This window comes from Pseudophryne corroboree, chromosome 4 (genome assembly GCF_028390025.1).
Source record: "Pseudophryne corroboree isolate aPseCor3 chromosome 4, aPseCor3.hap2, whole genome shotgun sequence".
NCBI lineage: Eukaryota > Metazoa > Chordata > Amphibia > Anura > Myobatrachidae > Pseudophryne > Pseudophryne corroboree.
In genome coordinates, this window is record NC_086447.1 from 713,995,314 (window position 1) to 714,015,990 (window position 20,677).

Consider the following 20,677-nt stretch of genomic DNA (forward strand, 5'->3'; position numbering starts at 1 on the left):
ACACCCTGCTTGCGCAGGAGCACCATCATTTCCGCCATTACCTTGGTGAAAATTCTCGGGCCGTGGAAAGCCCAAACGGCCACGTCTGAAATTGGTAATGACAATCCTGTACCGCAAATCTCAGGTACGCCTGATGAGGAGGATATATGGGGACATGCAGGTATGCATCCTTTATGTCCAGAGATACCAAAAAATCTCCCCCTTCTAGGCTGGCGATGACCGCCCTGAGTGATTCCATCTTGAACTTGAACCGTTTAAAGTAAAGGTTCAGGGATTTTATATCTAAAATGGGTCTGACCGAACCGTCCGGTTTCGGAACCACAAACAGAGTTGAGTAGTACCCCTGCCCTCTTTGAAGCAGGGGAACCTCTACCACCACTTGTTGCAGACACAATTTGTGAATCGCATGTAACACTATCTCCCTTTCCAGGGGTTGTTTCGGTAGGGCCGATTTGAAAAACCGGCGAGGAGGTACTTCGTCGAATTCCAGCTTGTAACCCTGGGAAACAATTTCTATTGCCCATGGATCCACCTGTGAGTGGACCCAGACGTGGCTGAACAGTCGAAGACGTGCCCCCACAGGAGCTGACTTCCTCAGGGGGGCCCCAGCATCATGCGGTGGATTTAGCAGAGGCCGGGGAGGACTTCTGTTCCTGGGAACTAGCTGTGTTGTGCAGCTTTTTCCCTCTGCCCTTACCTCTGGCAAGAAAGGACGATCCACGTGCTCTCCTGCTTTTATTGGAACAAAAGGACTGCATTTGATAATGAGGCGCTTTCTTAGATTGTGAGGGAATATATGGCAAAAAATGTTTATTTACCTGCCGTAGACGTGGAGACGAGATCCGAGAGGCCCTCTCCGAACAATTCCTCACCCTTGTAAGGCAACAACTCCATATGCCTCTTTTAGTCGGCATCACCTGTCCATTGCATGTTCCACAGGACACGTCTAGTAGAAATCGACATAGCGTTGACTCTAGAACCCAGTAGACTAACGTCTCTTCGGGCCTGTCATATATATATATATATATATATATATATATATACATATATATATATGACAACATGTTTTACACATATATATATATATATATATATATATATATATATATATATATATATACACACACACACACACACACACACTTGTACAGTCCACACTCTAGCCTTTTATATCAATTGCTGGGGTAGCATCCATATGGGCATGTGTCACCAGGACCAGTCCATTCAAATATAGAAGTACAAATCAGGAGCACTCACCAGTCTTCATAAGACATAAGATCTTGACAAAGGGACCTGCGTGTCCCGAAACGTCGATACCCCTATGCTGATTTCCTGATGCTACTAATAAAATAAGGCTTATGAAGACTGGTGAGTGCTCCTGATTTGTACTTCTATATTATATATATATATACACACATATACACACTAGGGACAATAACATGGTATCCTTAACTAGGGTTTCAATCTCCGCTGATAAGGTATCTGTCTACGCTGCTACAGCGCTATAAACCCATGCCGACACAATCGCCGGTCTGAGTAGTGTACCAGAATGTGTGTAAATGGACTTCAAAGTACTCTTACTGCATGCTATCTGCAGGATCCCTGAGGATAGCTGTAGAGTCAGCGCTACCTTTTTGGGTAAACGTGTCAAAGCCTTGTACACCCTAGGGGAAGATTCCCATCGTATCCTGGCCCCATTAGGGAAAGGATACTCCCTGAGAATTCTTTTTGGGAAGCTGCAGCTTCTTGTCTGGAGATTCCCGCTCTTTTTCTTCATGAGAGGAGGGAAATTTACCTCAGCTTTCTTCCCCTTAAACATGTGTACCCTCGTGTCAGGGACAGATGAGTAATCAGTGATATGCAAAACATCTTTTATTACAATAATCATATATTGAATACTTTTCTGCCAGGTTTGGCTGTACTTTGCATTATCGTAGTCGACACTGGAGTCAGACTCCTTGTCGATATCAGTGTGTATTATTTTGGATAGTGAGCGTTGAGAGACTCTGAAGGTCTCTGTGACTTAGGGACAGACATGGGTAGATTCCGTGTCTGTTCTGTAATAAATTCAACGTAGCACTTAATTTCACATATCCAATCAGGCGTCGGCGTTGTCGACGGAGACACCACACACACATTTGCTCCATCTCCTCCTTAGGAGAGCCTTTTACCTCAGACATGTCGACACACACGTACTGACACACCACACACTCAGGGAATGCTCTTCTGAAGACAGTTCCCCCGCAAGGCCCTTTGGAGAGACAGAGAGAGAGTATGCCAGAACACACCCCAGCGCAATATGACCCAGGAAAAACACAGCAATTTAATGTTTACCCCGTAGCGCTGTTATTATTATCTGCTCCGAATTATGTGTCCCCCCTCTTCTTTAAAACCCTCTTTTCTACCGTGGTATAAGCAGGGGAGAGTCCGGGGAGCTTCCTCTCAGCGGTGCTGGGGAGAAAAACATGGCGCTGGTGAGTGCTGAGGGAGAAGCCCCGCCCCCTCGGCGGCGGCCTTCATTCCCGCTAAAAGTGTAAAATTGGCGGGGGCTCATGCATATATACAGTGTCCAGCTGTATATATGCTCTCTTTTGCCAAATAAGAGGTTTATATTGCTGCCCAGGGAGCCCCCCCCTGCGCCCTTACAGTGACCGGAGTATGTGAGGTGTATGGGAGCAATGGCGCACAGCTGCCGTGCTGTGCGTTACCTCAGTGAAGCTCACGAAGTCTTCTGCCGCCTTTTGAAGCCTTCTTTCTTCTGGCTCTGTGAGGAGGACAGCGGCGCGGCTCTGGGACGAACGTTAACCCTCTGGAGCTAATGGTGTCCAGTAGCCTAAGAAGCAGAGCCTATCATTTAAGTAGATCTGCTCCACTCTCCTCAGTCCCTCGATGCAGGGAGTCTGTTGCCAGCAGTGCTCCCTGAAAATAAAAAACCTAACAAATATACTTTCTTAGCAGGAAACTCAGGAGAGCTCCCGCAGTGCACCCATATGCCTCTGGGCAGTCTCAAACTGATGTCTGGAGGAGGGGCATAGAGGGAGGAGCCAGTGCACACCCAGAGTCAAGTTCTTTCTTAAAGTGCCCATGTCTCCTGCGGAGCCAGTCTATCCCCCATGGTCCTTACGGAGTCCACAGCATCCTCTAGGACGTTAGAGAAATAAAGAGGGTTTTTCTCCCGACGAAAAAAGCCCAGGAACTCCAGAACATGGTCAGGGACCTGCTAAAACCAAAAAGAGTGTCAGTTCATCAATGCACTCGAGTATTGGGGAAAATGGTGGCGGCCTACGAGGCCATTCCGTTCGGCTAGTTCCATGCGAGAACTTTTCAGTGGGACCTTCTGGACTGGTGGTCGGGGTCCCATTTACAAATTCATCAGAGAATATGCCTGTCCCCCAGGGCCAGGGTGTCTCTCCTGTGGTGGCTTCAGAGCGCTCAATTTCTAGAGGGTCGCAGGTTCGGCATTCAAGACTGGGTTCTTGTGACCACGGACGCGAGCCTCCGAGGATGGGGAGCAGTCACACAAGGAAGAAATTTTCAAGGAATATGGTCAAGTCAGGAGGCTTGTCTACACATCAATGTGCTGGAATTAAGGGCCATATACAACGGCCTACAACAAGCGGAGAATCTTCTTCGCAACCTACCCGTTATGATTCAGTCAGACAACGTCACAGCCGTGGCACATGTAAACCGCCAGGGCGGGACAAGGAGCAGAGCAGCAATGGCAGAAGCCACCAGGATTCTTCGCTGGGCAGAAAATCATGTAAGCGCTCTGTCAGCAGTTTTCATTCCGGGAGTGGACAACTGGGAAGCAGACTTCCTCAGCAGACACAATCTCCATCCAGGAGAGTGGGGACTTCATCAAGAGGTCTTTGCAGAGAAAACAGGTCGTTGGGGACTTCCTCAAATAGACATGATGGCGTCACGCCTCAACAGAAAGCTTCGGACGTATTGTTCCAGGTCGAGGGACTCTCAGGCAGTGGCGATGGACGCACTAGTGACACCGTGGGTGTTTCAGTCGGTCTATGTGTTCCGTCCACTTCCACTCATCTCAAAAATATTGAATATAGCAAGAATTTACACAACTGCGCCTGCGTGCATATAGGATGTCAGAAATAAATGGTTTAAGTGAAAAAAGATCACAGGATGATATTTTTTGAAAATAAAACTGACATTTATTCTTATAAATGGTGTTTGGGCAAATTTGCCTCTTTACAAGTATATAGATTTAATACGTTTGAGGTGGGAAATGAAAAATGAAGAAATAGAAAAATAATAAAAATAAAAAATGAAAATACAAAAAACAGTATTGGGATACAAGCAAAAATATGAAAAAATATATATCAGGTCAGACTGTTCGTACTGCACCTGTGTATTATGAAAAAAGATTTGAAAAAGGGTTTGAAAAAATGAGATTCCAAATATGTGGTGTGAACAGAGTGTGGCGTCCCACCTCTTTTCCACCTTATTGTGGTTTGATAATGTTTTATACTGCAGACTGTGCGGATACTTCTGGATTATCAGGAATGTTCAAATTCCAGTTATAACACAGTGGTTTTATGATTACAGTTTCTGGTGGAGGCAAGTTCTTATTTGAAACGTATGTGTCGCTGCGGGGTACCCCAATGTGGGTAGTAGTGGGATAAGGTGATCAGGGGAAAGGTAATGGAAAAAGCCCCGGACTCCCCGCTGATCTGCTCCGTTTTTCACAGCCGGAGGCGCCCGCACACACAGGCGTCTGCCGACCGTCAGTACCGGAGGGACGCGGTCATGTCTCTGGGGGGAAGGTATCACCGACTTCGGGACCCACAGGGGGACTGTCCGTCGTGAACCTTCCCTCCTACGGGGTCGATTACCTTTTCTCCTGCGCTTGATCCCGACGTATACTTCCACTCTTTTCTTCTGTCTTCCTTCAGCCTGTTTGATCGGTATTCCACTCGTAGGTCTGTCCCTTCTCAGCCGTGCGGCTCCGTTTTTCCTTCACAGGATCACTTGTATGTGTGGTTTGTTCCGTCCAGATTTCCTTCTAGGTGCTGCTGTATTGTATAATAGTAGTTTATGTGATGATCTGCTCCTTCTCCAACGCGTATCGACCCGTTTGGGTCTTCCTCAGGGAATCATAAGGCGGACAAGAGTGCAGACAATACTCATTGTTCCAGATTGGCCTCGAAGGGCCTGGTATTCAGATCTTCAGGAAATGATCGTAGAAGATCCGTGGCCTCTTCCTCCCAGGGAGGACCTGTTGCAACAGGGGCCCTGTGTGTTCCAAGACTTACCGCGGTTACGTTTGACGGCATGGCGGTTGAACACCAAATCCTAGCTAGGAAAGGTATTCCGGGGGAAGTCATCCCTACTCTAATCAAAGCTAGGAAGGAGGTAACGGCGAAGCATTATCACCGTATCTGGAGGAAGTATGTTTCTTGGTGTGAAGCCAAGAATGCTCCTACGGAAGATTTTCACCTGGGTCGTTTTCTCCACTTTCTACAGACAGCAGTGGATATGGGCCTTAAGTTAGGCTCCATTAAGGTGCAGATTTCGGCCTTATCTATTTTCTTTCAGAAGGAATTGGCTTCTCTCCAAGAAGTCCAGACTTTTGTAAAGGGAGTGCTGCACATCCAACCTCCTTTTGTGCCCCCAGTGGCACTGTGGGACCTTAACGTGGTGTTACAGTTCCTAAAATCACACTGGTTTGAACCTCTTCAAACGGTGGAGTTTAAATTTCTCACTTGGAAAGTGGTCATGTTGTTGGCCTTGGCATCTGCGAGGCGGGTGTCCGAATTGGCGGCTTTGTCTCACAAGAGCCCCTATCTGATTTTCCATGTGGATCGAGCAGAGTTGAGAACTCGTCCTCAATTTCTACCTAAGGTGGTTTCGTCGTTCCATATGAACCAACCTATTGTGGTGCCTGTGGCTACGGGTGACTTGGACGATTCCAAGTCCCTTGATGTAGTCAGGGCCTTAAAAATTTATGTAGCCAGGACGGCTCGAGTTAGGAAAACAGAAGCACTGTTTGTCCTGTATGCGGCCAACAAGGTTGGCGCTCCTGCTTCTAAGCAGACTATTGCTCGCTGGATCTGTAACACGATTCAGCAGGCTCATTCTACGGCTGGATTGCCATTACTAAATTCGGAAAAGGCCCATTCCCCTAGGAAGGTGGGCTCTTCTTGGGCGGCTGCCCGAGGTGTCTCGGCATTACAGCTGTGCCGAGCATACCCTGGCTGATGAGGACCTCTTGTTTGCTCAATCGGTGCTGCAGAGTCATCCGCACTCTCCCGCACGGTCTGGAGCTTTGGTATAATCCCCATGGTCCTTACGGAGTCCCCAACATCCTCTAGGACGTAAGAGAAAATAAGATTTTAAACCTACCGGTAAATCTTTTCCTCCTAGTCCATAGAGGATGCTGGGTGCCCTTCCCAGTGCGGACAATTTTTGCAAGGCTTGTATATAGTTGTTGCTTACATAAGGGTTATGTTACAGTTGTGATCAGTCTCTGGCTGATGCTGTTTTGTTCATACTGTTAACTGGTTTGGTATATTCCATGTTGTACGGTGTGTATGGTGTGGGCTGGTATGTATCTCGCCCTTAGATTAACAAAAATCCTTTCCTCGTACTGTCCGTCTCCTCTGGGCACAGTTCTTTAACTAAGGTCTGGAGGAGGGGCATAGAGGGAGGAGCCAGTTCACACCCATCTAAAGTCTTAGAGTACCCATATCTCCTGCGGAGCCCGTCTATACCCCCATGGTCCTTACGGACCTTACGGAGTCCCCAGCATCCTCTACGGACTAGGAGAAAAAGATTTACCGGTAGGTTTAAAATCTTATTTTGGCACTGCCAGAGCATCCGTAGCCACACGTACCACAATAGGTTGATTTATGTGAAACGAAGAAACCACCTTCGGCAGAAATTGTTGACGAGTCCTCAATTTCACTCTATCCACATGAAAAATCAAATATGGGCTCTTGTAAGACAAAGCCGCCAATTCTGACACTCGTTGAGAAACTTTAAGTCAACCTTTCGCAAAGGTTCAAACCAGTGAGACATAAGAAACTGTAACACCACTTCAAGATCCCACGGTGCCACAAATGAAGGATGCATATGCAGCACTCCCTTCACGAAAGTCTGAACCTCAGGAAGGGCGGCCAATATTTTTTTTGAAAGAAAATAGATAAAGCCGAAATCTGCACTTTGATGGAACCCAATTTCAGGCCTGCATCCACGCCTGCCTGCAAAAAATGGAGGAAACGACCCAAGTGAAACTCCTCCGCAGGAGCTGTTTTGGCTTCACACCACGACACATATTTTCTCCAAATACGGTGATAATGCTTCGCCGTGACCTCCTTTCTAGCCTTAAGGAGAGTGGGGATGACTTCCCCGGGAATACCTTTACGAGCTAGGATTTGGCGTTCAACCTCCACGCCGTCAAACGCAGCCGCGGTAAGTCCGGAAATACGTATGGCCCCTGCAGTAACAGGTCCTCTCTTAGAGGAAGCGGCCAAGGATCTTCTATGAGCAATTCCTGAAGATCCGGATACCTGGCCCTCCGTGGCCAATCTGGAACGACGAGTGGTGCCTGAACCCTTGTTCGTCTTATGATCCTCAACACTCTTGGAATGTGAGGAAGTGGAGGGAACACATACACCGACTGAAACACCCACGGAATTACCAGGGCATCCACTGCACTGGCTTGGGGGTCCCTCCACCTGGAACAATACCTTGGAAGCTTCTTGTTGAGGCGAGACGCCATCATGTCTATTTGAGGAATTCCCCAACGCCTTGTCACTTCTGCAAATACCTCTTGATGAAGGGCCCACTCTCCTGGATGGAGATCGTGGCTGCTAAGGAAGTCTGCTTCCCAGTTGTCCACGCCCGGAAGGAAGACTGCTGACAGAGCGCTCACGTGCTGTTCCGCCCAACGGAGAACTCTTGTGGCCTCCACCATTTCCGCTCTATGTTCTGCCCTGGCGTTTTACGTATGCCACCGCAGTTATGTTGTCCGACTGAATCAGGACAGGTAGACCTTGAAGAAGGTTTTTCGCTTGCAGAAGGCCGTTGTAAATGGCTCTTAACTCCAGAACATTTATGTGGAGACAAGATTCCTGGCTTGACCATTTTCCCTGGCAACTTCTTCCTTGTGTGACTGCACCCCAGCCTCAGAGACTTGCATCTGTGGTCAGCAGGACCCAATCCTGGATTCCGAAACTGCGTCCCTCTAGAAGGTGAGAACTTTGCAGCCACCACAGGAGAGAAATTCTGGTCCTGGAAGATAGACTTATTTTCCGGTGCATGTGCAGGTGAGACCCGGATCATTTGTTCAGCAGGTCCCACTGAAACACCCGGGCATGAAACCTGCCAAACGGAATCGCTTCATAAGCCGCAACCATCTTCCCTAGCCCTCGAGTGCATTGATGAATCGACACTCTTGCCAGTTTCAAAATCTCCTTGACCATGGTCTGGATTTCCAGAGCTTTTTCCGCCGGAAGAAACACTCTCTGTAGTTCCGTGTCTAGGATCATGCCCAAGAAGGGCAGCCGAGTTGTCGGGATCAACTGAGACTTTGGCAAATTTAGAATTCAACCATGATGTTGCAGAACAGTTAGGGAGAGTTCCACATTTCTTAGCAACTGTTCTTTTGATCTCGCCTTTATCAGGAGATCGTCCAAGTACGGGATAATTGTGACACCCTGCTTGCGGAGGAGTACCATCATTTCCACCATCACCTTGGTGAAGACCTTTGGGCTGTGGAAAGCCCAAACGGCAACGTCTGAAATTGGTAATGACAATCCTGCACCGCAAATCTCAGGAAGACCTGATGAGAAGGATATATCGGGACGTGTAAGTAGGCATCTTTTATGTCGACTGACGCCATAAAATCCCCCCCTTCTAGGCTGGATATCACAGCTCGAAGAGATTCCATCTTGAACTTGAAAGTTTTCAAGTACGGATTGAGGGATTTTATGTTCAGGATTGGTCTGACCGAGCCGTCCGGCTTTGGCACGACAAAGAGGCTCGAATAGAACCCCTCCCCCCGTTGGGGCGGGGGAACCGGGACAATGACCCGCTGTTGACACAGCTTTTGTATCGCAGCATTTACTACTTCTCTTTCTGGAATAGAAACTGGCAAGGCTGATTTGAAAAAGCGGCGGGGGGGGGGGCATCTCCTGAAACTCCAGTTTGAACCCCTGGGACACTATGTCTAAGACCCAAGGATCTAGGCCCGATTGAAACCTGACCTGACTGAAGATTCGGAGACGGCCCCCCACCGGCACGGACTCCCGTAGGTGAGCCCCAGTGTCATGCGGTGGGCTTGGCAGAGGCGGGGGAGGACTTTTGGTCCTGGGCGCCAGACACAGCAGGCGACCTTTTTCCCCTTCCTCTACCCTTTGAAGCGAGGAAGGACGAGCCCCTTCCTTTTTTGTATTTATTAGGCCGAAAGGACTGCATCTGATAATGGGGCGCCTTTTTCTGTTGTGCGGGAACATAATGAAGAAAAGATGACTTGCCCGCAGTAGCGGTAGACACCAGGTCAGCAAGGCCGTCACCAAACAAGACACTACCTTTAAAAGGGAGAGCTTCCATAGCTTTCTTGAAGTCGGCATCAGCATTCCATTGATGAATCCACAGCGCCCTCCTGGCCGAGACCGCCATGGCATTGGCCCTTGATCCCAAGAGGCCAATATCCCTCGCCGCATCCTTTAGGTAAGCTGCAGCGTCCCTGATATAACCAAGAGTCAAAAGAATGTTATCCTTATCAAGGGTATCCATGTCAGATGCCAAATTTTCAGCCCACTTAGCAATAGCACTACTCACCCACGCCGATGCCACGGCAGGCCTGAGGAGTGCACCAGTAGTGACGAAAATGGCCTTCAATGTCGTTTCCGGCTTGCGATCCGCCGGATCCTTGAGGGCAGCCGTGTCAGGAGACGGAAGGGCCACCTTTTTGGACAGTCGGGACAGAGCCTTGTCCACATTGGGAGACGACTCCCATTTCTCCCTGTCGTCAAAGGGGAAAGGATATGCCATAAAAATTCTCTTGGGAATCTGCCACCTTTTGTCAGGCAACTCACAAGCCTTTTCACAAAGTGCGTTCAGCTCATGAAAGGGGGGAAACGTCACCTCAGGCTTTTTTCCCTTATACAAACAAACCCTCGTATCTGGAACAGCAGGCACTTCAGAAATATGTAAAACATCTGTAATAGCCACAATCATGTACTGAATACTCTTAACCAAATTCGGATGTAAACTGGCCTCACTGAAGTCGACACTGGAATCAGAGTCTGCGTCGGTATCCGTATCTGCCATCTGGGTAAATGAACGATTTTGTGATCCTGAGGGGGCCTGTACCTGAGACAAAGCGTCCTCCATGGATTTTCTCCACGTTTGTATCTGAGAATCAGATTTATCTAACCTCTTAGACAATAACGCCACATTTGCATTCAATGTACTCAACATATTCACCCAATCAGCAGTCGGCTGTGCCGACAGAGTCACTCCCAAATCCTTCTCCGCGCCCCCAGTAACTTCCTCCGGGGAGGAACACTCAGCCTCAGACATGTCGACACGCGGTACCGACACACCCACACTGGCCAAAGGGGACAGACCCACAGGGAAGCCTGTAGAGAGAACACAGAGGGAGTATGCCAGCTCACACCCCAGCGCCCATATACTACTATATAAATAATATATGATGTCTGCGCTATAAATATATAGCACCAATTGCCTGTGAAGCCCCCCCCCCCCGTTTTGATCCCTGTACTTGTAAGGAGAGTGGAGATCCGGGCCAGCGTCTCTGCATGCACTGTGAAGTAGAGAAAATGGCGCTGGTAAGCTGTGCAGCTAAGCTCCACCCCTTCCCGGCGCGCTATAGTCCCGCTAAAATGTAAAATATTATACTGGCGGGGGTACATACACAGTGCCCAGGCACCCCTAATATGTATATTTGCCAGTGGAAAAAAGGCTCCAGTAACTTGCTGCCTAGGGCGCTCCCCCCCAGCGCCCTGCGAGTGCCGTTGGTGTGTGGGAGCATGGAGCGCAGCGCGACCACTGCGCTGTACCTCCGTTACTGAAGTCTTCTGCCGTCACTGAAATCTTCTTACTCACCCTGCTTCTTTCTTCTGGCTTCTGTGAGGGGGGTGACGGCGCAGCTCCGGGAGCAAGCAGCTAGGCGCACCAAGTGATCGAACCCTCTGGAGCTAATGGTGTCCAGTAGCCTAAGAAGCAGAGCCCTTAACTCAGAAGAAGTAGGTCTGACTTCTCTCCCCTCACTCCCACGATGCAGGGAGCCTGTAGCCAGCAGGTCTCCCTGAAAATAAAAAAGCCTAACAAAGTCTTTCCAGAGAAACTCAGTAGAGCTCCCCTAGTGTGTGACCAGTCTCTCCTGGGCACAGACTCTAACTGAGGTCTGGAGGAGGGGCATAGAGGGAGGAGACAGTTCACACCCAGTAAAAGTCTTACAGTGTGCCCATGTCTCCTGCGGATCCCGTCTATACCCCATGGTCCTTTTGGAGTCCCCAGCATCCTCTAGGACGTAAGAGAAACAGAGGATTTAAGTGGTGTGAGGTGACTGAAACACACAGTGAAAAATACAAAACAGTATATCCTGTGGAACACTATATTTTAAATGAGACCCTGACGCACTTAGGGGGGTCATTCCGACCTGATCGCTAGCAGGCTACTTTTAGCACAGCTGGGTTCAGGTAGTCGCCGCCTACAGGGGAGGTGGTTAGGGATTTGCAGGGTTGCGATCCGCTGTGCAGAGACTGCACAAACAAAAAGTTTGTGCAGTCTCTGCACAGCTCAAGACTTACCCGCTGCGGCGATCCTTCCTGGAGCTGACGTCAGGATCCCTCCCTGCATTCGGCCGGACACGCCTGCGTTTTCTTCAGCACTCCCAGGAAATGGTGAGTTGCCACCCCCGGCCGCCTCTTCCTGTCAACCTTCTTGCGTTCGCCGCTGCGAACGCTTTCTTCGTTACCCTCATCGCCAGGCAGCAACGCGCCTGCGCATTGCCGCCCATACACATGCGCAGTTCTGACCCGTTCGCACGGCTGCGAAAGATTGCAGCGTGCGAACGGATCGGAATGACCTCCTTAGCCCCCCAGGGTACAGAATATAGTGATAGCAATACGTTTGATACACAGAATAGAATCCACACAGCAGCTATAGGCACACACAGTCACAGGTACAATGCAGAAATTATTACATATACACAATAAGACTGCACTGGACTAGTAAATCTACATATAAATATGTATGTATACAGATATAACAATGCACAGTAAACACTGGATGTATATCACAGAATACTTGTACTAAATATTCATATAGCAGTACACTTGTTCTTAACTAACACTGTCTAAAATGACATGTAGAATACTTAAGTGTCCTGTAAACGCACAGCGCTGATGAGACAGGCGGCTTTACAGAGGAGACAGTGCCCAGCAGTCCCGAAGATCAGCCCAGCTATGTAATGGCGACAAAATCTCTTCAGGGTGTGAGGGAGAGAGAGAGATGCAGCTCCATGGTGGGAACACCACCAGTAGATGGCACCCGGAACGGGGGGGAGCGGCTACAGGTCGGCACCTTATCCCCTCTGCTGGACTTCAACACCAGGTACTATGGAGACTATATTAAACGGATTTTAGTAAATACAACCTGCGCTCCCTGCCATGGCGTATATAGTGGGGTCCCTGCACGGCCACAGTGTCCACGCCAGCGGCGTGGCCCGTCTCCTGGGACTGCGACCGATTTAATGGTGGGTGCCACCTGGGGGACCCTCTTACCTCCTCCCTGTCATGCAGTCACGCGATCCAGAAGAGCAGCAGTGGTGGTGTGCCTAGAAACCGGTGCGTCCCCGCTGCAAGTACCCGGGAACCAGGCCGTGGGAGTATGCAGAGCCGCTTAGGGAGGTGATGGAGCCGCAGCACAGCATGTCAGAATGACATAAAAGTGCTGTAGCCCATGAAGTCTACTTAAAAAGCTCTTTTCAGGGCTGCCTAGCGCAGCCCCCACCCCGTTAGTGACCTACACTAGCACCAACTTACAAACTGAGCTCCAGTGCCTGGAGGCGGGGCTATAGAGGAGGCGGTGCATGCAGTGCATCCTGGGAACAATCAAAGCCTGTTGGTGCCTCGGCTCAAGAACCAACTCTACACCCCAATGTTATTCCCTGTGGAATACCAGTGTACCCAGCTGCAGAAATTCCCATTTTTTCCTTTTATTTAAAGAAAAAAACTGCTCATGGAAATATGGAGGATCTTATAACTTATCCACCTATAGGAATGAGGACTGGTCTCTTGCAAGGCTTATTTATCATTAACTTTTACTTTGAAAGAACGCATTATGCTGTGACTCCCATAGTACAGTAACTAGGACCATTCCATAGGATAGAGCGGTATCCCCGGCAACTACAGTAACATAATTGCAGCAGGTCACTGTGAGCAATGAGCTAGTGACATACACCGCGCTAGCAGTGACCTATACACACAGTGACTGCGGACACGCTGCTTACAGTGAGTTAATGAAGGCATCGGACATGTAGTCCTCTTCCTCCTCCTCCCGATCTTCCTCATAGTAAATCATTGCCCGGGCTCGTTACACCGTTACTACCGGACTCAGCTGACTGACCAACGTTATCAGTAAAGAGCGACAGGAAACAGCTGGCCGGCCGCTAATCACAGTTACACATAACATGTGCGGCCGCGATCTCCTTCCGACCAGCAGCGTCTCCCACGTGATCAGTATGAAGCGACGCACTGTCGCCATTTTTGTTGCTGGCACTTTCAGTTGTATTTAGAAGTGTGTGACTTGTGGGATTATTTCACCACTGGTACGGAGACAGAGGGAGTGTGCTGTAAACCGATCTGATAATGTCATATATGTGCTTAATAGATGCAGTTAATCCAAATGTTGGAGTAACCGTGTAGGATGCATTATATATGTATTCATACCTCCCAACATGATGGTGGAGGAGGAGGAGGAGGAAAAAACGTAACTGTCCCGCGAAAATCAGGACAGTTGGAGGGTATGAAACACCTTTCTTATCCAATACCCTGTTCAAAACAGGTGCAGACAGAATCATACATTAAGAGAGAAGTCGAGCATTCGGTCCCTGCTGGAGAGGGTCATGGGGGGAGGTATGCGTAAATGGAATCCCCAGATAAATTGGCATGGTTTATCAACTCACACGGTATTAATGACTTACTCATTACTGTATTTGGCATTTCCACCTTCAGATGTTTAATTAATCCTCCTCCTCCTCCTCCGATAGCGGGCTGTCCAAGAAGGTCCAACCGACCAAGTACAATGGGCTTTAATAGCAGCAGGAACAGGAAGTCCAGTCTGCGCATAAGCTTGTGCAATCACCATTGCAATCCATCTGGCCGAGGTCTGCTTATTAGCAGGCCAGCCACATTTGTGAAAACCAAAAAGGACAGAGAGAATCAGATCTCCTAAGGGAGGCGGTTCTCTTCACATAGATATGGAGAGCCCTTCCCATATCCAAAGACCGCTCTTTGGAGGACAAATCAGGAGAGATAAAGGCCGGAACCACAATCTCTTGGTTAAGGTGGAAAGATGACACCACCTTAGGTAGATAACCAAGGCAAGTTCTAAGAACCGCACAGTCACGGGGAAAAATCAGAAAGGGTGACCGACAAGATAAGGCACCCAAGTCTGAAACCCGTCTAGCATAGGCAATAGCCAGCAAAAATAAGACCTTAAGCGTAATCCATTTAAGGTCCACAGCCTCAAGAGGCTCAGGGCATTCAGAACAACAGACAAATCCCATGGAGCAACAGGAGGGACATAGGGAGGTTGAATCCATAAAAAAACACCCTGAGTGAAAGTGTGAATGTCAGAAAGACGCAATCTTTCTATGAAACCACAACAAGGCAGATATATGAACCTTGAGGGACTACAGATGAAGGCCTAAGTCCAGGCCCTGTTGCAGAAAAGCCAAAAGTTTGGCAGTACTAAACTTGGATGCATCACAATTCGTAGACGCACACCAGGTGAAGCAAGAATTCCAGACCCTATAATAAATCTTAGACGAAGCTGGTTTACGGTCTTTCAACATAGTTCGGATGACCGCCTCAGAAAATCCTTAAGCCCCCAGGAGTGATGCTTCAAGAGCCTTGCCGTCAAAGCCAGTTGGGCCAGATCCTGGTAGACACAAGGGCCCTGAACGAGGAGGTCTGGGTGTTACGGAAGCAGAAGAGGACGCTCTATCGAGAGACCCTGCAGGTCTGAGAAACAATGCCATCTGGGCCACGCTGGAGCGATTAGAAGTAGTATTCCCCCTTCCTTGAACTTCCTTATTACCCTGGGCAGAAGTGACACCAGAGGGAACATGTACGGCAGCCGAAAGTTCCATGGAATTGCCAGTGTGTCCACGAACGCTGCTTGAGGATCCCTTGTTCTTGCTCCGAAGACCGGAACCTTGTGATTGTGTTGAGACGCCATCAGGTCTACATCTAGTGGGCCCCACTTGTCCACTAGGAGTTGAAATACTTCTGGATGAAGGCTCCACTCTCTGGTTTGTACGTCCTGACGACTAGGGAAGTCCGCTTCCCAGTAGAGGACCCCCGGAATGAACACTGCCGATATGGTTGGCAGATGGCGTTCCGCCCATTGAAGAATCTTTGACACTTCCAACATTCCCATGCGGCTTCGCATGCCACCTTGATGATTTATATACGCCACCGTGGTGGCATTGTCAGACTGTACTTAAACAGTCCTGTTCTGTACTGGAGGCAGGGCAGTTTCAGAGCATTGAACACTGCCCGCAACTCCAGAATATTTATCGGGCGGAGAGATTCCTCCCTGGTCCACCGACCCTGATGAGAGTGATGCTCCAACACTGCGTCTCAACCCCGCAGACTGGCATCCGTCGTTAGGAGGACCCAGTTGGAAATACAGAAGGGACGACCCAAGCTCAATTGTTGGTCCTGTAGCCACCATCTCAGTGACAGACGAACCTCCGAAATCAAGGAGATCATGTGAGATCTGATCCGATGAGGCAGGCCATCCCACCTGGCAAGGATTAGCTTCTGCAGAGGGCGTGAGTGAAATTACTACCATGTCAAAAGCCGAAACCATGAGGTCTAGCGCTTGCATCACCGAGTGTATCGACACTCGTGGGTGAGAGAAGAAGCATCTTATCCTGTCCTGAAGCTTCAGGGCCTTCTCTGGAGACAAGAACAAACGTTGGTTGTGTGTGTTCTGTAATGCCCCCAGGTGCACCATGCTCCGCGGCGTCAGCACTGCATGATGCAGGATCATCCACGGATCTCCCGCCCTGTGTAGCGTACATTATATAGAAGCGTAGCCTTAGGGTGTAACAGTACAATATAGCTGACACAGTACCTGACAAAACCCCGCTGTGGAGTGTGACTGCCAATGCAGAACACAACAGAGGATTTAAGTGGTATATGGTGACTGAAATACACAGAGAAACATACAAAACACAGTATACCCTGTGAAACACACTATATATATATATATATATATATATATACATATATATATATATACACACAAGATATTCGGCACTCACTGCTTTTCCAAGAAATTCAACTTGCCGGGTGCCCTCCGCAGCAAACAGCATACGTATCCACACAGATGTCGGCGGCACTCACGGGCTTTTCAAAGCCAAAAGACCAGACCAGTCAATTAGCGCTTAACGTTTCGGTTTATTTCAACCGTCATCAGAAGCATAATAATACAAAGACATGAACAAACATTTATACATGAGTAACTCACCACACGTGCATGTTCCACGGAGCCCCGGGAACAAATTTGCAGTGACGTCATCCCACACTGACAAGCCTGCCCAGTAGATGACGACTTCCGGCTAAGTGCACCATCACCATAACAACCAGTGTATACAATACGGAGTACTATTCTTAAAACGGATTGCTGTACAAATATACAAAAAAGTGTTTTAAATACAACACGATCTTAGGATATAATTGCAAGGGCAGCAAGTAAAAAGGATTATATAGCTACAGATGATTAAGAACAAACAATTCACAAAGTTACCCAGATTAATTTCTATAAGAATTACAATGTAACAGGTGTCTCAGTAAACATTCTATAATTCTTACAAAAAACATGTAAGAGAAAGGGTTTCGTTAAGGCCATGAGGGGATACCGTATTTAAACGGTGTATCCACCGTGCTTCCAATTGAAGTAATGTTTTACCCCTATCACCACCCCGTTTAGATAGGGGCACATGATCTAACATTTTGTACCGCAAAGATGATAAATTATGTTGATACTCTTTAAAATGTTTGGCAACGGGCTGATCGATTTGTTTCCCCTCTAGAATCTGTTTTATGGCACTACGATGCTGAGACATCCTTTCCTTAAATTGACAAGTGGTCTTGCCAATATAATAAAGTCCACATGGACATCGTATACAGTAGATAACAAATCTACTCGTACATGTAAGAACGTGAGAAATCTTAATTTGTTTACCAGAATGGGGATGTAAAATATAATTACACGTCTCAAGATGACTGTATTAAGTTTACTTTTGACATACAGTTTCATAGTATTCATTTTTTAGATGTCAACATTACTAAACAAAATGGTAAATTTATGACTTCAATTTACAGTAAACCTACTGATGTCAATTGTTTGCTTCAATCTTCCAGTCATCATCCAAGCTCTCTAAAAAATGGGTTACCATTTTCTCAATATTTGCGCATTCACCGTATATGCAGTGATGCAGGGGATAAAAAAATTCAGATGCATAAATTAACACAAAAATTTTTACAGAGGGGATACTCCCATAAGTTGTTGCAACAAGCAATGCAACGTGCATTAGCACAGCCATTAGTGTCTGCTCCTAAAAAAGAAAAGAAAATAGATCAAGCGATGATCTGTGTTACCAAATTTACTACCTCTAGCCATAAAATTGTGGGTACGGCTAAACGTGTTTGGCCAGTGATTCAAGCAGACTCTGATCTTTCGAGTCTGGCCACACACAAATTACTCCCATGTTATAAACGAGGTCGTAATATTAGGGACATGGTCGTTCATGCAGACATTTCTCAGTTATCATCTGGGCCCCGTCATACATTTCTTACAAAAAAAACCGGCAATTACAAGTGTACTGGATGTACTACTTGTTTATATCTTGAGACGGGTAATTATATTTTACATCCCCATTCTGGTAAACAAATTAAGATTTCTCACGTTCTTACATGTACGAGTAGATTTATCATCTACTGTATACGATGTCCATGTGGACTTTATTATATTGGCAAGACCAGTTGTCAATTTAAGGAAAGGATGTCTCAGCATCGTAGTGCCATAAAACAGATTCTAGAGGGGAAACAAATCGATCAGCCCGTTGCCAAACATTTTAAAGAGTATCAACATAATTTATCATCTTTGCGGTACAAAATGTTAGATCATGTGCCCCTATCTAAACGGGGTGGTGATAGGGGTAAAACATTACTTCAATTGGAAGCACGGTGGATACACCGTTTAAATACGGTATCCCCTCATGGCCTTAACGCAGTGGTTCCCAAACTTTTTTGAATCATGGCGCCCTAGAGTATCAGAATTTTTTTCACGGCACCCCTAGGCCAATAATTTCTTATTGAGAAATTTAGAAAGAAATATTAAATTAAGTAGATTGTGTTTATATGTCATCCTTAGGGTCAGTTGTGTGGTGAGGGACAAGATTTGCTTCTGTTTGTCCCCATATTTTATGACTGACAGCCACCAGCACTAGTTTTGCCTTTTATATTGACCATAAATAATTTGATTGGTCCTGGACCACCAACCCAGGGCACCCCTGCAAGTGTCCCGAGGCACCCCAGGGAGCCACGGCACACAGTTTGGGAACCACTGCCTTAACGAAACCCTTTCTCTTACATGTTTTTTGTAAGAATTATAGAATGTTTACTGAGACACCTGTTACATTGTAATTCTTATAGAAATTAATCTGGGTAACTTTGTGAATTGTTTGTTCTTAATCATCTGTAGCTATATAATCCTTTTTACTTGCTGCCCTTGCAATTATATCCTAAGATCGTGTTGTATTTAAAACACTTTTTTGTATATTTGTACAGCAATCCGTTTTAAGAATAGTACTCCGTATTGTATACACTGGTTGTTATGGTGATGGTGCACTTAGCCGGAAGTCGTCATCTACTGGGCAGGCTTGTCAGTGTGGGATGACATCACCGCAAATTTGTTCCCGGGGCTCCGTGGAACATGCACGTGTGGTGAGTTACTCATGTATAAATGTTTGTTCATGTCTTTGTATTATTATGCTTCTGATGACGGTTGAAATAAACCGAAACGTTAAGCGCTAATTGACTGGTCTGGTCTTTTGGCTTTGAAAAGCCCGTGAGTGCCGCCGACATCTGTGTGGATATATATACATATATATATATATATATATATATATATACACATACATATATACACATATATATATATATATATACATACATATATATATATATATATATACACACACACACACACATACATGTATACATACATACATGTATACATACATACATACATATATATCCATGTTATATATATATATATATATATATATATTAGTGATGTGCACCGGAAATTTTTCAGGTTTTGGTTTTGGATTCGGTTCCGCGGCCGTGTTTTGGATTCAGACGCTTTTTGGCAAAACCTCCCTTAAAAAAAATTGTCGGATTCGGCTGTTTTTCTCAAAACCCCCTCAAAAACAGCTTAAATCATAGAATTTGGGGGTAATTTTGATCCCATAGTATTATTAACCTCAATAACCATAATTTCCACTAATTTCCAGTCTATTCTGAACACCTCGCACCTCACAATATTATTTTTAGTCCTAAAATTTGCACCGAGGTCGCTGGATGACTAAGCTAAGCGACCCAAGTGGCCGGCTTAAACACCTGGCCCATCTAGGAGTGGCACTGCAGTGTCAGACAGGATGGCACTTAGAAAAATTGGCCCAAAACATCACATGATGCAGAGATAAAAAAAAAAAAAAAGAGGTGCAAGATGGAATTGTCCTTGGGCCCTACCACCCACCCTTATGTTGTATAAACAGGACATGCACACTTTAACAAACCCATCATTTCAGCGACAGGGTCTGCCACACGACTGTGGCTGAAATGACTGGTTGGTTTGGGCCCCCACCAAAAAAGAAGCAATCAATCTCTCCTTGCACAAACTGGCACTACAGAGGCAAGTTGTCGACCTCGTCATCATCCTCCGATTCCTCACCCCTTTCACTGTGTACATCCCCCTTCTCACAGAGTATTAATTCGTCCCCACTGGAATCCACCATCACAGGTCCCTGTGTATTTTCTGGAGCCAATTGCTGGTAAATGTCTCCACGGAGGAATTGATTATAATTAATTTTGATGAACATCATCTTCTCCACATTTTGTGGCAGTAACCTCGTACGCAGATCGCTGACAAGGTGACCGGCTGCACTAAACACTCTTTCGGAGTACACACTGGAGGGGGGGCAACTTAGGTAAAATAAAGCCAGTTTGTGCAAGGGCCTCCAAATTGCCTCTTTTTCCTGCCAGTATACGTACGGACTGTCTGACGTGCCTACATGGATGCTGTCACTCATATAATCCTCCACCATTCTTTCAATGGTGACAGAATCATATGCAGTGACAGTAGACGACATGTCAGTAATCGT

General features: G+C 47.0%; 1 protein-coding gene across 2 annotated transcripts in view; it reads right to left on the minus strand.

Moving 5' to 3' along the window:
• GPATCH11 (G-patch domain containing 11) overlaps nucleotides 1-13,689 on the minus strand; it is a 253,848-nt gene extending 240,159 nt beyond the window's left edge. The window contains exon 1 of one of the 2 annotated variants that reach the window (XM_063917973.1): nucleotides 13,505-13,689. In XM_063917973.1, coding sequence (XP_063774043.1) covers nucleotides 13,505-13,575 — 71 coding nt within the window. In that variant the 5' untranslated portion in view covers nucleotides 13,576-13,689. Of the gene's footprint in view, nucleotides 1-12,776; nucleotides 13,002-13,504 lie in introns of those variants that run through there. The other variant, XM_063917974.1, reaches the window with a different exon arrangement.
• Between the last annotated feature and the right edge of the window lie 6,988 nt (nucleotides 13,690-20,677).